The sequence below is a fragment of the Capra hircus genome, chromosome 13 (assembly GCF_001704415.2).
Source record: "Capra hircus breed San Clemente chromosome 13, ASM170441v1, whole genome shotgun sequence".
NCBI classification, from domain to species: domain Eukaryota; kingdom Metazoa; phylum Chordata; class Mammalia; order Artiodactyla; family Bovidae; genus Capra; species Capra hircus.
Genome location: NC_030820.1, coordinates 54,405,747 through 54,421,420, shown reverse-complemented (window position 1 = coordinate 54,421,420; position 15,674 = coordinate 54,405,747). Strand labels below are relative to the sequence as shown.

The 15,674-nt window shown below is 52.0% G+C and overlaps 1 protein-coding gene across 1 annotated transcript in view; it reads right to left on the bottom strand.

Moving 5' to 3' along the window:
• Positions 1 to 3,631, bottom strand: part of TAF4 (TATA-box binding protein associated factor 4) — a 65,320-nt gene extending 61,689 nt beyond the window's left edge. The window contains 3 exon segments of the mRNA XM_018057598.1: positions 2,300 to 2,879; positions 2,882 to 2,922; positions 2,925 to 3,631. Of these exon segments, the coding sequence (XP_017913087.1) occupies positions 2,300 to 2,879; positions 2,882 to 2,922; positions 2,925 to 3,585 (1,282 nt within the window). The 5' untranslated portion in view covers positions 3,586 to 3,631.

The window sequence follows — 15,674 nt, the reverse complement described above, 5'->3', positions numbered from 1 at the left end:
CAATCGATCAATTACATGAGGTAACTGAATATTCATAATCTGTCACTTTCATTTATAAAATTAATTTGTACTATTTAAAAGAAAGGACTTTGTTGTGGGGAACTGGTAGTAGTTTTAACTATGCTTCTTCTGCTCCTGCTTTTATTAAAATGATGGAACAGAATCAATCAGAGCTCCAAATGAGCGGATCGACTGTGGGGGTAGGGGAAGCATGAAGAGATGGATGTGAGTTTATTTTCTAGAAAGCATTTGGCCCCTTTAAAGCACAGCTCTCCACATTTGTCACCCAAATGTCAACATGAGCTGTTCTACACACACACACACACACACACACACACACACGGGACTACCGCAAAGACTCATGAGAACTCATGCAAAGAGTCAGCACTTTTACAGTTTTCTTCAAGGAGTCGCCTACTTGTCACATGCAGACATCCTTAACACCGCCGGTAGAACAGGAGATGAAAGTGCGTCCAGGGTCAATCATGACAAAGCTGACAGAGGCGCCCTTTCAGAACCACAGCTTCCTCCCCCAGAAGGCGGCAGGCAGTGAAGGCTGCACCTATGCAGAGGCGAGGGGATCCAGTCAGCCCCAAACCGCCACACCTACAGGCATCACACGAGTGCCCCGGGGGGCCTCCTCCCCGGGCACAGCGCCAGCCTCACCAGCTCCACTGACTCACAAACTTCACTGACAGTTTTCAGAACAAAAGCGTCATGCAGGGAACTGTCCTGGCCAGGAGTGGGGCAGGGGCTGAGGACCACTGAGGGATACTTTAATGAGTAACTAAAAAGTATTTTGACGTTTTACATAACCTGTTACCACCATGACTTCTCTTTTTTAAGCGTCACTAGAGATCAAACATATTTTCCACTAAAAGATCAAAATACACATAATGTGCAAAACAGAACCTTTAATGAAAACCTCCTACAAACTCAAAAACAAAGCATGTTGTAAGAGGCACCCTGCACCTCTCAGGTACCTATTTCACAGCACCTCCTCCTGGGATCAGGGCAGCCCTCACGACCACCCCCAAACAGCACTCTTGGCTGGAACCTTGCCTCCTCCCTTCTGTGGTGTGAAATCAGATCCCTGCCAGGTGCCGCCACCGCTCCAAACCTCACGGCACTGTGACAACAAGACCTTCCTTCTAAGACGCTGAAATCCTCTCAAGGTGACCAACGGCTGCTTCAGAAAGCACGAGGGGACGCACACACAGGCGGTGCTGTTTCCACTACTCCTGCCGCCAGCACATGTTACTACACGGCAGGGGAGGAGCGCTCTGCGTCCACGCAGGCGAGGCCAGGGATGGAAGCAGAGACTGGGAGCCTCCAGTGCTGGGGTTTCTCTCTGCCCAGGAAGCCCGAAAGCAAGCAGCGGGACACACTTAATGCCACGGGGACCTAGATGGCCTTAAAAAGCTGCCCAGAGGACAGAAGATGGAGCGTAGGTTTGGAGACACTGCCTGCCCTCCTACACCAGCTGTACCTCCAAAGGACTCACTGAACCGGGAGCCCCAGTCCACCGCTGACTGCACTGGTGACAATCAAAGCAACCGGGCGTCCTCCAAGTGAGGACTCCGTGCAGAACCACACGGCCACTACGGGAAGTGCTGAAAAACGACTGCAGGAGCCGCGTGCGGCAAGGGCTGTGACCAGGAAGGGTGTGTGCCCCAGGATCCCTACAAGCTCACCTGGGAACTCTGCCATCCTGGTGTCAGCAGGGGAGCAAAAGCTTTCCACGCAGGCTTGCCCAGCCTCACGGAGGGGGCGTCACTCCCCTGACCTCACCGGGAAAGGGGGTCCCTAGACCACCAGAAGGGGACACCAATCACAGACCAGCCCAGTAACAGAGCAGAAGAGTTCAGTGAGGACACAAACCATATGCCTGATCCCAGAAACCAGGGAGAGAACAGCCAAGCGTGGGGAAGTCACCAGTCCAGACTGAATAACCCAGCAAGTTGTCCTGAGAGCGCCAGCTGCTACTGCTGTCCACTGTGGGGGCACCGGGCAGGGACACACAAGGCCAGGAGGAGAGAAGAGGGCCCACTCGGCGGAAGTCCCAACAGAGAAAGTTCCCCAACGCAAAGTGGACAGTAGAAGCCAAGCCCCGCACAGCTAAGAGGCCCCCGCCGCCACATCACGCAACACTAGAGCACATACAGGCCCGGGACCGGCCCGGACCGGGGCAGAGACGCACTGGCAGGGCTCATGACCTCCGCGTCCTGCCAGCCAGACAACTTCCTGGACTCCCGGCTGGGGAGCACACACACAGCCGCTCGGCGGCGCGGCCACTCACCTGGGGGCAGCTGGAAGTTCTGGATGTTGGTGGGGTTCTGCGGCGGCTGCGGCAGGCGTGGGGCGAGGACCGTGGGCGTCAGCGTGGCCCGGATCCCGCCGGTGGTGGCCGAGGGCGTCCTGGGCAGGCTCTGGGTCACCGCGCTGGCCGAGCCCTTGGGCAGCCCGGTGGGGGTGCCCGGGGCCGGCGGCGGGAGGCCGGCGGCGGCGGCGGCGGGCAGTGCCCCTTGCATAGTTGGCCCGAGGATCATGCCGGACCCCGCGCCGGCCGGGCAGCTGGTCGCCAGGGTCTGCGGCGGCGGGGGCGCCGGCTGCAAAGCGGTCTTGGGCGAGTCGGCCTTGGCCACCTGCGCGGGCGCGGCGGCGGGCCCGGGCTGACTGTTGGCGGCGGGCGCCGGGGCGGGCGCGGGCGCGGGGGCCGGGGCGGGCGCGGGGGCGGGCGTGGGGGCGGGCGCGGGGGCGGCGCTGCCCCCGTTCTGCGCGGCCGCCGGGGGTCCGGCCGGGGGCCCGGGCGGCCGGGCCAGGCTGGCGGCCGCGGGCGGCGGTGGCGGCGGGGCGGCGGCGGCGGGCGCGGGGGCGCAGGGGGCGCGGCGGGCGCAGGGGCCGCGGGGGGCGAGGGACGCGGGGCGCGGGCGCGGCGGGGGCGCCGAGGAAGGGCGGCGTCTGGATGACAGTGGCGGCGGCGGGCTTGGGCGGCGGCGGCGCGGGCGCGGGCCCGTTGTGGAGCAGGCTGACAGCAGGTGCGGCGGCGGCGCGGAGCGAGTTCCCCAGCGCGGCGCTCCCATTCAAAGTTTGCGCGGCGCCGGGGCCGCCGGGCGGGCCGTTGCGGGCGGCAGGCTTGGCGGCGGGCTCGGGCGCGGCCGCTGCCCCCGGCGGGCAGGCCCCGGCCGCGGCGCCCGCTCCGGCTCCGGCCCCGGCGCCCGCGCCGGCCTCGAGCGCGCTCAGCTTCGCGGCGGGCCCTGCGGAGACAAGCGGGGCGGCGCGGTGAGGACGCGGGCCCGGCCGGCGGCCGCCCGCGCTCAGGCCGCGCCGCGCTCTACCTGCGGGGGGCGGCTCCGGCGCCGCTGCGGGCGCGCCCTCGGCCGGCACGGCTCCGGCTCCGACATGGTTCCCGAGCGCGCCGGCGGCCGCGGCCCGCGCCTCGGGCGCGCGGGGCGCGAGGTGGTGGTGGTGGGCCGCGCTGGCCGCCAGCTGCGACTCGAGCGAGCCCACCAGGTCGCTCACCACTTTCTCGTCCACCTCGCTGTTGAAGAAGACCTCGTCCAGCAGATCCGAGCCCGCCGCCATCTTTCCTCCTCGGCCCGCCGCCGCCGCCGCTCGGCCGGCGCTGGGCGGGGAGGAGGCTCCGCGCGGGCGGCGGGCGGGCGGGCGGGCGGCCGCGGGGGCGGGCGGGGGGCGGCGCGCGCCGGGCGGGCGGGGGCGGCGGCCGGGCGGGGGGCGCGGGCGGCCGGGCGGGGGGAGGGCGGTGGCAACGCGGTGCGCAGGCGCGGCGGCGTGCCCGCCCCCGCCCGCCGCCCGGCGCCTCACCATTGGCCGCGGCGCCCCCCCGCCCGGCTGCCCGGCGTCCCGTGATTGGCCGTACTGTGCACTTAAAAGGCGCGGCCAATGGCTGCGAGCGGCAGAAGCCGAGGCGCGGGCGGGCGGCCGGGGGTTTGCGGGCTAGTGGGCTGGGGGCCCGGGAGTCCTTGGTCTGGTGGGGATGGTGGGGTGCAGGTTGCCGGACGGGCCAGAGCTGACGACCCGGAGGACAAGACGGGCGGGGACCGCGGCTGGGGCCTGGTGGGGGCGGCAGCAATGACTGGCTCTTTGTCTCCGCTTGCTCCAAAATGGCTGCGGCCGGAGCTGATGGGATCGCCGGGCGGGCGGGCGGGGGCGGGCGAGGGAGCGGGGACGCCTATATCGGAGCTAAGGCCGCCGCAGCCCGCGGGAACCCGGCACCCCGTGAGGGCACTGCCTGGGGGCTGGATCAGCGAGGTAGTTTGGGCGTCGTCGCCATTGCTCCCGGGCGGGCGCAGGCCCCGAAGCTCGGGGCACCGGGCGGGGCGAGCGCGGGCCTGCCCCCCGGACCCGCGCCTCGGTCCGCCCGAGACCGGGCGTCTCGCGCCGTGAGGTCCGCAGCTTGGGCGGCGGGGGCGGGGCAGGGGTCGGCGCCCGAGGCCACGCCAGGGTGACTCATCTCCTCCGGCTGCGCGGCCCCTGGCCGCGAGTGTCTGTAAATCACTGGGTGAGACGGTGGTGCCGGCCGGGACCAGCAGCTCGCGTAGGGAAAGGGAGCGTCCGGCTTGGAGGTCTTCCTGGGGTCCTTCTCTCCCGTTCTGTCCTTTTGACGAAGTAAGTTATTTAAAATAACCTTACGAGCACCTTCTCTGTAGGAAGAATTCACCTGAAATTCTCGCCTGCGTTTTTTGTTTTTTTCACCGAAAGATGGTATTCTAGGACATGTCTAGTGGTTTCTTCTCTTTTTTGGGGTGGGAGGGGAGGGGGGTAGACCCAGAGAAGCGCCTCCGGCAGAACAGGCCACACCGCAGTCACACGGCCCGCAGCACAATGCGGGAAGCTGTTGACACACAAATGATCTTTTCTACCCGCCTAACAAAAGAGCCGGCGGCCCCCGCGAGCCCAGCTCCCGGGGCGGGTTCAGACAATGAGCGCGGGGGTTGGAGCCTGCGAAGGGGCCTCCCCGGGCGACCGTGTCGGGGAACCCCTGCAAAGAGAGAATAGGAATTTTGCACCTGAAGCTGACTACTCAAAACACAGGAAAGGAAAGGGGTGGAACAAACCTGGGCTGGGGGTACCTTGAACTCGGGGTGCCTGGGTCATCCCCACCGGGCTTTGACCCCAGCGGAGGCCGACGATCTGGTTTGCGAGCAAGAGCAGAAATGTGGGAATATGTGTAAAATCTGATCTTTAATGTTGACAACTCACCAGACAATGTTAAGTGAGCCAAACAAAAGCAGGCCCCGGGTGCCGTAGTGGGAAACAGAGAGGTACACCGTGATCTGCAGTCAGAACACCCAGATCGGAGTCGGGACAAGAGTGACAGCCGTGCTAGGAGGCAAACCACTGACTGACGCGAGACGGTCAGGCCCGGGGGGGGGGGGGGCGGGGGTCCCGGGCGGGGGTCCCCTCTCGCCCGCCCCTGTAGTTACTGGGATCTAAAGTGAAGGGAGCAGGTGGTACCGTCTCGGGCCCCTCCTGCTTTCCCATAGAGGCCCGCCCGCCAGGACCCCTCCAACCCCGGGGCCCCTCCCCCGCCCAGGCCTCCGCGCCGCAGCGGTGCTGACATCACCCCCAGCGTCCTCCGGGGCGCCCTCCGGTCCGGCAGGAAGTGGGAGGTGAAGCGTCGGTGCACCGTCTTCCCTCCCCACCCACCCCGCTCTGCCGCGACTCCGCTTCCAGACGGGGTCTCTGCGCCCCAGCGGAAGGTGGCGGCTAACGACAGCTTAGGCAGCTCTTACGTCTCGGACACCCTGCAGAGACCTGCCTGCCCTGGGGAGGGTGGGAGGGGCGGTAGCCACGTGGCTCCTCCCCTCCTCCCTATGGTGGGCGGGGAGATGCTGCCAGACTGTTAACCTTGGCCACCCTGGGGACTGGAGCATTTTCTTTGAATATCTCTGCATGGTTTTGTTCCCACAAGAAGCTTCCGTATGACTTATGTAGTTTGAAACAAAAATTCCACCTAGCATGAAAAGAAAAACGGGCCCGAAAACGAGTGTCAATATACACACCAGGTTTAAACATGGAAAAATGTTTGCTGTTAAGTGAGAATGGCAGAACCCCAAAACAGTATATCGTTGCCACCCACAGCGGTGCAAACGTCCAAAGCCATAAGCAAAAAGGAGACCTCCCAGGCTGGCAGCTGTGTGGGACTATGGGGTTTATTAAGCGGTATATTGTCTTTTCAATAAAATAGAGAAGATATCAGACACGTTCTCTTAAATATAAGAATAAACATAACCACAAGTCTAATTTCAGTGTTGCCCTGGATTTGTGAAAGATATACAGCATGTTACCTATGCTTTTATTGTGTGCCTAAAATACCACACCATAAAACAATTTTTTGAAAAAAGACATACAGCCCGGTGGCAGTTGGTGACCCGGCTCTGGTCCCAACCAGCAGCACAGCCTCAGTGGGCTGTGCTCTGGTCAAGAATGGATCCGTATCCCAGGGGCAAGCTCAGTAGCACATAACTGATTGTAAATGCAGCTCCATGAATCTCTTAGGGCCGCTGTAACATTATCACAAACTTGAGGGCCTAAAACAATAGAAATTTGTTCTCACAATGCTAGAGACCAGAAGTCCAAAATCAAGGTGTCAGCAGGGCCACACTCTGGAGAATGGAGGAAGAATCTCCAGCCTCTTCCAGCTTCTGGTGGTCACAGGCATTGTTAGCTTGAAACAGCATCACCAAATACCCTGAAACAGAACTAAGAAGGAAGAGCACAAGACCTACAGACCAAAAAATTGTACAACATGATTGAGAGAAATTACAGAAAAAATAAATACATGGAGGGATATACTAAGTTTAAGAATTGAAAGACTCAATATTGTAAAAATGTTGTTTCTCCCCAGGATAATCTAGATTCCATACAAATGGATTTTAAGATCCCAGGCAAGATCATTTCACAGAAATGGACAAGCTAGGTTTCCATTTCCAGTATGTAAACTACTGAACTGACCTCCCATAGCACTATGAACTCTGGACAAAATACAAAATAACACTTAACCTGGAGTCCCTGTCATGAGCACAGGCAGATGCTGGAGAGGATTTAACACTCAGGAGAAGAGAATGGCAGGGTGAGCTGCCTGTTTTCACAGCTTCTAGTCTAACTGCAGATTGTTGTTCTTCAGTCACTAGGTCATGTCCAACTCTGTGACCCCATGGACTGCAGCACGCCAGGCTTCCCTGTCCTCTTCTATCTCCCGGAATGTGCTCAAATTCATGTCCATTGAGTCAGTGATGTTATCTAACCATCCCATCCTCTGCTGCCCCCTTCACCTTTTGTCTTCAGTCTTTCCAGCATCAAGGTCTTTTCTGAAAAGTCAGCTCTTCCCATCAGGGGGCCAAAATGTTGGAGCTTCAGCTTCAACAGATAAACACCAAGGAAACACCTGCAGGCCTGCTGGCCAGAGCGCCAGGAGATAGAGTTGGGGCAGTGATACCCTGTGGAAAGTATTTGGGGGCATCCCAGAAAGGAAGGAGTGAGAGAAGGGGAGACCCCAGTTCTACTTATAATCTGGGCCTGACTCTCCAGGTGACATTAGAACACAGGTGTAGGACAGACTCTAAGCATCTTGGCTAAGAATGAAAGAACTGAGATGAGATCTGAGCTGCTGTCCAAGGGAAAGTGTTTGCTGTCAGTCCCACCAAGTCATCTGCTGTGTGCTAACACAAACACAGAAATAATAAAATCAACACTCTGAGTTAGTGTAGGAGAATCCAGTGTCAACACAAAATAACACAATATCCAGGACACAATCTGAAATTACTAAATAAAGAGAAGGCGAATGTAAGCCATCCTGAAAAAAAAAAAAGGCAATTGATCCTGATATGACCCAGATAACAGAATTAGCAAAATAAAATTTTAAAGTATTATAATCACTCATGTAAAGAAAAATATACTTTAATAAGTGAAAAGATTATTTTTTAAACTCAACGACACACTTGGGATGTCCCTGGTGGTCTAGTGGTTAAGACTCCTGAGTTTCCACTGCAGGAGACACAGACTCGATCCCTGGTCAGGAACTAGAATACCACATGCCACGTGGTGAAGCCAAAACTAAATAAAATAAAAATTACAACAGAGGACTGGAACATATATTTTATAAAGGAAATTCTATAACTGAAAGTTAAAATTTTCTAAACATAAAGTTGGGCTTCCCTGGTGGCTCAGACAATAAAGAATCTGACAGCAATGTGGGACACCCAGGTTCCATCCCTGGGTTGGGAAGATCCCCTGGAGGAGGGCATGGCAACCCACTCCATTCTTGCCTGGAGAATCCCATGGACAGAGGAGCCTGGCAGGCTACAGTCCGTGGGGTCACAGTCAAACACAATTGAAGTGACTTAGCACACACATATACAAACATACAGTTAACTGAATAAGCCAAACAGAAGAGTGGAGTGACAGAGGGAAATAAATCAGTAAACTTGAAGATATATCAATAGAATTTCTTCAATCTGAAAAAGGAGGAGTGGGGAATAAATTGAAAGAGCATAAGGGATCTCTGTAATACTGAGTAGTATTGAAATATCAACATCTGTGCAACAAAAATCACAAAAACAGAGGAAAGGATAAGGCAAGAAAGAGTATTTGGAGAAATAATTTCCAGAATTATCTATATTTGGTGAAAGGCATAAATTTATATACTTGAAGAATTCCAGAATTCCCCAACTAAGAATCAAAACCATACACAAGCACAGCACAAACAGCTGGCAGCCAGGTGTAAAGAGAAAAATCTAAGGAGCAGCTGCAGGAGAGGGCTTCCCAGGAGATGAGGGTTTGATCCCTGAGTCAGGAAGACCCCCTGGAGAAGGAAATGGCAACCCATTCCAATATTGTACTCTTGCCTGGTAAATCCCATGGATAGAGGAGTCTGACAGACTACAGTCCATGGGGTCACAAAACAGTCAGACACGACTGAGCAACTAAACAACAACAGCTTCTGGAAAACACCACGTCTCATGCAGGGAACAGTGAGATGACACTGTGGACTTCTCCCCAAAAACTATGGCGACCAGAAGGAAGTAGACCAACACCTTCAAGTATTGAAAGAAAGCCCACGAACCCTTTTGTAGAACGTCAAATTTTCAAACTGTCCAGAATAAGGGTAAATAAAGATATTTTACTATATAAGAAAATTAAGAGAACTCATCACCAGCAGACCTAAACTATAAGAAATGCTGAAAGAAATTCTTCAAACTGAAGGAAAGTGATACCAGATAGACAGTGGTCATCGGGAAAGAATGACAAGCATCAGAAACAGTAAATACCAGAATAAATATGAAAGGATATTTTTCCTCTTCATTTCTCTAAAATACATGTCTATTTAAAGCAAAAGTGTAACACTGAATTGTGGGAGGTTTTCCTGCATTTAAATATACTATAGCAAAGCTATAGCAAAACATGGACCTATGCTAGTGAAAGGGTTCTGTGTTTTATGTGATGTGGTGCAATGTCACCTCAAAGAAGACTGAAAAGTTAACGATATGTATTGACATACCTAAAGCAACCATTAAAAAGTTTAACTCAGAGTCACAGTTAAAAATCTGATCAATAAATTAGAATGTTGAAAATATACAGATAATCTAAAAGAAAACAAAACAGCACATTTTAGAAAGAATATAAACAGACAATAGACCTAAATCTCACCAACTTCATCATCATATTAAATGGTAGGCATTAAGCACTTCAATTAAAAAGACAGAAAAGGAAGACTCAGCCATATGCTATTTTTTGAGAGACACTTCAGAACCACGTATCATGCTAACAGGTTAACAAGGCTAGAGAGGCTGTATTAACGTCAGATAAAATGGACCTCAACACAGTGCTTGTCAGAGATAAAAAGAGACACTGCCCTAATGAAAAATGGTTAACTCATTAAGAAGACAAAAATCATAATTGATGTGCCTCATAGCTTCAAAACATATGAAGCAAAAATTAACAGAATTAAACAAAAAACAGATAATTCAACAATTGCTGGAGTTTTGTTGTTTCGGTTGCACTGAGTCTTCAGGGGCTTCTCACTGCAGTGGCCTCTCCTGGGGAGCACAGGCTCTAGCTGCACGGGCTTCAGTAGCTGTGGCTCCCCAGTTCTAGATCGCAGTCTCTACAGTTGTGCTGCATGGGCTTAGTTGCTCCGCGGCATGTGGAATCTTCCCAGACCAGGGATCGAACCCATGTCTCCTGCATTGGCAGGCAGATTCTTTTTCACTGTCCCACCAGGGAAGTCCCCATTGTTGGAGATTATAACAACCATTGAATCAATGGGCAAAAATCTCAGGATAGACGCTAGTGATCTGAACAACACTGAATTGTCTTGTGAAGTAAAAGTGAAAGTAGCTCAGTCACGTCTGACTCTTTGCGACCCCATGGACTATATCGTCCATGGAATTCTCCAGACCAGAATACTAGAGTGGGTATCCTTTCCCTTCTCCAGGGGATCTTCCCAACCCAGGAATAGAACTGTCTTGATGTGCTATTTATCCAACACTACATCCAACACATTCCTTTCTATTGCACATAGTATACTCAGTCAGGTAAACCAAATGCTGGGCCATAAAACAGATCCCAACAAATTTTAAAAGGTTGAAATCATGCAAGAATATGTTTTCTGTTTATATTGGAATCAAAATCAATAACAGGGACTTCCCTGGCCCAGTGGTGGCCCAGTGGTTGACTGCTCTTCCAATGCAGGCAGTGTGGTTTCAATCCCTGGTCGGGATACTAAGATCCCACACGCCTCATGGCATGGCCAAAAAATAAAAACAAATAAGCTAACAATAAGAATAAGAAAATCAATAACAAAATGGTGAAAATTCCAAATATTTGGAAATATCTAACTAACCCATGGGTCAAAAAAATTCACAAGGGAAATCTGAAAATACTTCCAACTGAATTTTACTGAAAATACAGCATATCAAAATGTGTAGGCTGCAAGATAAGCAATGCATAGCGTGAATTTAGTTTATATTGCTTATTTTAAAAATGCAAATTCCAAATTTTTATAATTTTATTTATTTGTTTGTTTTTGGCTGTGCTGGTCTTCATTCCTGCATGGACTTTTCTCTAGTTGTGGCGAGCCTGGGCTTCTCCCTAGGTGTGGTGTGTGGGCTTCTCATTGCAGTGGCTTCTCTTGTTGCCGAGCATGGGCTCTAGAGCACAGGCTCAGTAGCTGTGGCGCACAGGCTTAGTTGCCCCAAGGCATCTGAGATATTCCTGAATCAGACTGAACCCATCTGTCCTACATTGGCAGACAGATTCTTTACCACTGTGCCACCTGGGAAGCCCTAAAATTTATATGGCAATGTAAAAAGTCAAATACAGCCAAGGTAATCTTGAAGAACAACCCTAGAAGGCCTTCACTACCAGATATCATGACTGTGATAGTAATTAAGACAGCGAGGGGTTGGTGCAAGAATAGATGAATAGGCCAGATGAATACAGAGGCCTCAAAACAATTCACAATGTGTTTAGTCAACCTACTTATGACATATCGGACAATGCCTTGAAGCGGAGAAAGGATGGTCTTTTCCCCCAGTGGCCCTGGGACAATGGCTCCCCATAAGGGTGAAAAACAAACCTCACACCATACAGAAAAATCAACTCCAGGTAAATTGAAGAGCTAAATGTGAAAGGTAAAATAATAAAACTTATAGAAGGAAACGGACTTATAACCTCAGAACATGTAAAGTTTTTGTCCGTTTCTTGGCTGTGGTATGCAGCTTATGGGACCTTAGTTCCCCAAACAGGGATTGAACTTGGGCCACAGCAGGAAAAGCACCAAGTGCTAAACACTGGACTGCCAGGGCATTCATTTTGTTGAAGGTCTTTTTAAAAAAATAAGTATGAAAAGTCCTGAGCATTATAAAGGAAAAAAGTTGATAAATTGGACTACATTAAGAGCTTCTCATCAAAAGACATCATGAAGGGGCTTTCCTAGTGGTCCAGTGATTAAAGAGTCCGCCTTGGAATGCAGGGAACACTGGTTCGATCCCTGGTCCCAGGAAGATCCCATATGCCTCCAAGCAAGTAAGCCTGTGTACCACAACTGCTGAGTCAGCATTCTGGAGCCAGTGTTCTGCAACAAGAGAAGCCACCACAGTGAGAAGCCCACACACCGCAACAAAGAGTAACCCCCATTTGGCACAACTAGACAAAGCCTGCTCCCAGTGCAATCCCAAATCACTAACTAAATAAATTATTAAAAAGACACCATTAAAGAATGGAAAGGCAGCCCACAGAGTGGGAGAAGTTATGTGCAATACAGAGAAATGGGATAGGACTTCTGATGGATAAAAAGACTGGTTGGAATATAAAAAGTGGCCAGCCTCATCGGTCACCAGGAAAATGCAAACCAAACCCACTGTAGACCTGCCAGAAAGACCATACTCAAAAGGACCGACACCATCTAGTTGGCGAGGAGGAGGAGGATCTGCAAGTGACAGTAGGAATTGGTTCAACCACCTTATAAATTGTTTGGCAATTTCTGCTTAAGCCGTGCAGCATCGCCTGCCCACAAGTCTCCGCCTGCACCCAATAGATGAAAGTCCTGTGTGTCCCGCGGAAGAACCAGAACAGTCTGAGCAGCACTGTTCGGACTCACCCCAAACTGGAATCAACCCAAATTTCCATCACCAGTGAAATGGATAAACAAATGGCGGTCCACTCATTCAATGGCATTACATGGCATGTTTGGTTTGAGAGAATGTGTTGACGTGTGGAGTTTTTTTGTAAATGTCACACTTGAGTGAAAGTCAATGAGGAAATGTGTCAGGCTTTGCATACTCAGCTTTCCAAGCTGGAGAGATTTAAACATACCCCTCATTCTCTGAGAGAAAGAAACCCAGAGCCCAGCAACGGCAAGCGACTTGCCTAAGGCCACCAGGAAATGGAGACATAGGAGGAAACACAAAGTTCCTAAATCCCGGGCCAGGACAGTCCCCAACACAGCAATTTGCTCTCATCAAATCCCTTTCTTTCTCCCCATTTCTGGTGGACACTTGCATTATTTCCACCTCCTAGCTACTGTGAATAATGCTGCTATGAAGACAGGTGTGCAAATATCTCTTCAAGCCCCTGCTTTCAGTTCTTTTGGATAAACTACCCAGAAGTGACCTCATCAACATTCTCTAGTTATTTTATACTTGTAGGTTTTACTATACCAACTAACCTGAAGGTCCTAGAAGCCAAGGATCAATCATTCAGTTAGGTGTTGGTGAGTATTGCCTCAGTGGTAAAGAACCCACCTGCCAATGCAGGAGACACAGGTTTGATCCCTAGGTCGGGAAGATCCACTGGAGATGGAACTCCGGGAGTTGGTGATGGACAGGGAGGCCTGGCGTGCTGCGATTCATGGGGTTGCAAAGCGTCGGACATGACTGAGCGACTGAAGTGAACTGAACTGAACTCACTCTAGTATTCTTGCCTGGAAAATGTCATGGACAGAGGAGCCTGGTGGGCTAGAGTCCATGGAATTACAAAGAGTCGGACACGGCTGAGTGAGCACACACAAGCGTGAGTGTTTAATGCCATGTTCCTAAAGGGGAACCCCTAATTTGTGGTGATTGCCCAACAACTGTAGTGTACAGACCTGGTGTTGGAAGTTGGGCCCTGCTTGACAGTGTCCAGAGCAGAGGGACCATGAGTCGCCACCCCTGCCCTACATGGCCAGGCAGCACTCCCCTCATTCCTGAAGAATTGAAGCCAAAGACACCCCAGACTCAGGGGCAGGAGCCCAGCAAGGTAGAGGGGGTGGATTGAATGAAATTCCTTCCACTGAAAAAGGTTCCCAAGCTTGGAGGTGCTAATGTTGCCCTACTCCTTAGGTTGGATGGTGGGGACAAGGGCGCTCACTTTCTTCTTGTTAGTTAAAAGATGCATTGTGATATGTGCTAAGTTGCTTCAGTCGTGTCCAACTCTTTGCGACCCTATGGACCATAGCCCTCCAGGATCCTCTGTCCATGGGGATTCTCCAGGCAATAATACTAGAGTGAGTTTCCATGCCCTCCTCCAGGGGGTCTTCCTAACCCAAGGATCAACCCCATATCTCTTAAGTCTCTTACATTGGCAGGTGGGTTCTTTACCACTAGGGCCACCTGGGAAGCCCTGCATTGTGATATATACACTCTTTTATATGCATGAAACACTTAGCATTTAAAAGGTAAAACAAACACCCACACAGACTCACATGGTGCATGCACCTGCACACGTGTGCATTCAGGTGCATCCAGCCTCTCTGTGGGGGGTGTGTCCACAGGCTTTGGGTGGGATGCAGCCACCTACATTCTGAAAGAAATCATTCGAATGATGGTCTTTCCCACTGAAGTTAAGACCCGCTGCTCTCATACAAAAGATGTCTGGGATGCCCGTCATTTCCCTCAGATTCCCTAAAAACGGGGAATAAGCGAAATGAGTCACTGGCTCCTTTCTGGGGAGAAAGAAAGGGAGTCGCACATGCAGAATGAGGTTAGTGGTCAAGAACAAGCCAGCGAATTGCATCTTTGGGAGAGGCTCACACATTAAAGCCTTTCCCAAATTCATGCCAATATGCATTTATTTGGGCTTCCCTGGTGGCTCAGATGGTAAAGAATCCACCTGCAATGCAGGAGACCTGAGTTCAATCCCTGGGTCAGGAAGATCTCCTGGAGAAGGAAATGGCAACCCACTCCAGTATTCATGCCTGGGAAGTCCCATGGTCAGAGAAGCCTGGTGGGCTACAGTCCACGGGGTCACAAAGAATCGGACACAACTTAGCCACTAAATGATGACGATGCATTTATTTTGCCAGTCATATTTTTTTATCAAAATGGACTGTGTCATTCAGAAACCACTTGCAAAATGAATGTCCCGCCCCAAGAACCCCCATGCTATTTTTTTTGAAGCTTATAAAGCAAAAAGGTAGCCCAACTCTTGAGTGCAAAAGGTCAAATCTTTTCATTAGGAGCCTGACGCCCCATCGGCTCTCCCTGATGAACCTGAGGGCGTGAGAAAGAATCAAAGCAGGAACTTAAACCTAAAAGACATGACCTGGAGACCAGGAGAGAAGGCCTGCCCCCAACTCTGGACACAGCTCACCAGGTCCAAGTGGGCTTGATCCATCCGCCAGAAACCAGGGGGCTGGTTTTCACCAGTTTCCGGCTACTGTGCTGCCCGCTGCCCTGGAGCCCCAGGGCTGTCTGCAAAAAGACTGGAAAGGTGGCAAGGAGCTCAAGGTTGGTTCCCTTCTCCTCTGTGCTTTTTCTGGAGTTTCCACATTTTCTCGAATGGATGTATTGTTCTTCTATCATTAAAAAGAGAGAAGAAAAAAAAAAAAAAAAAAAAGCAAAAGAGAAGCACTCCTTGATTTTTCATCATTTAACTTGTGCTTGAAGAAAAAGACACAGACTTTAAAAAAAAATGCACAACTCAGTGACTTCTCGCACTGACACGCCCACATCACCAGCAGCAGATCACGGAGCAAAACAGTGCCCACCACCCCGGAGACCCCCCCTCCCAGGCTCCCCTCCCCCAAGTGACCACCACCTGAGTTCTCATAGCATGCACTCCTGCAGCCAGGTTGGGGACCTGAGGCCAGTGGAATTACACAGACTTCTCTCTTTTCCCAATGTTTTATTTTGTGTGTGAAGGTTAATTTTTTTTATTGTGGTAAAATT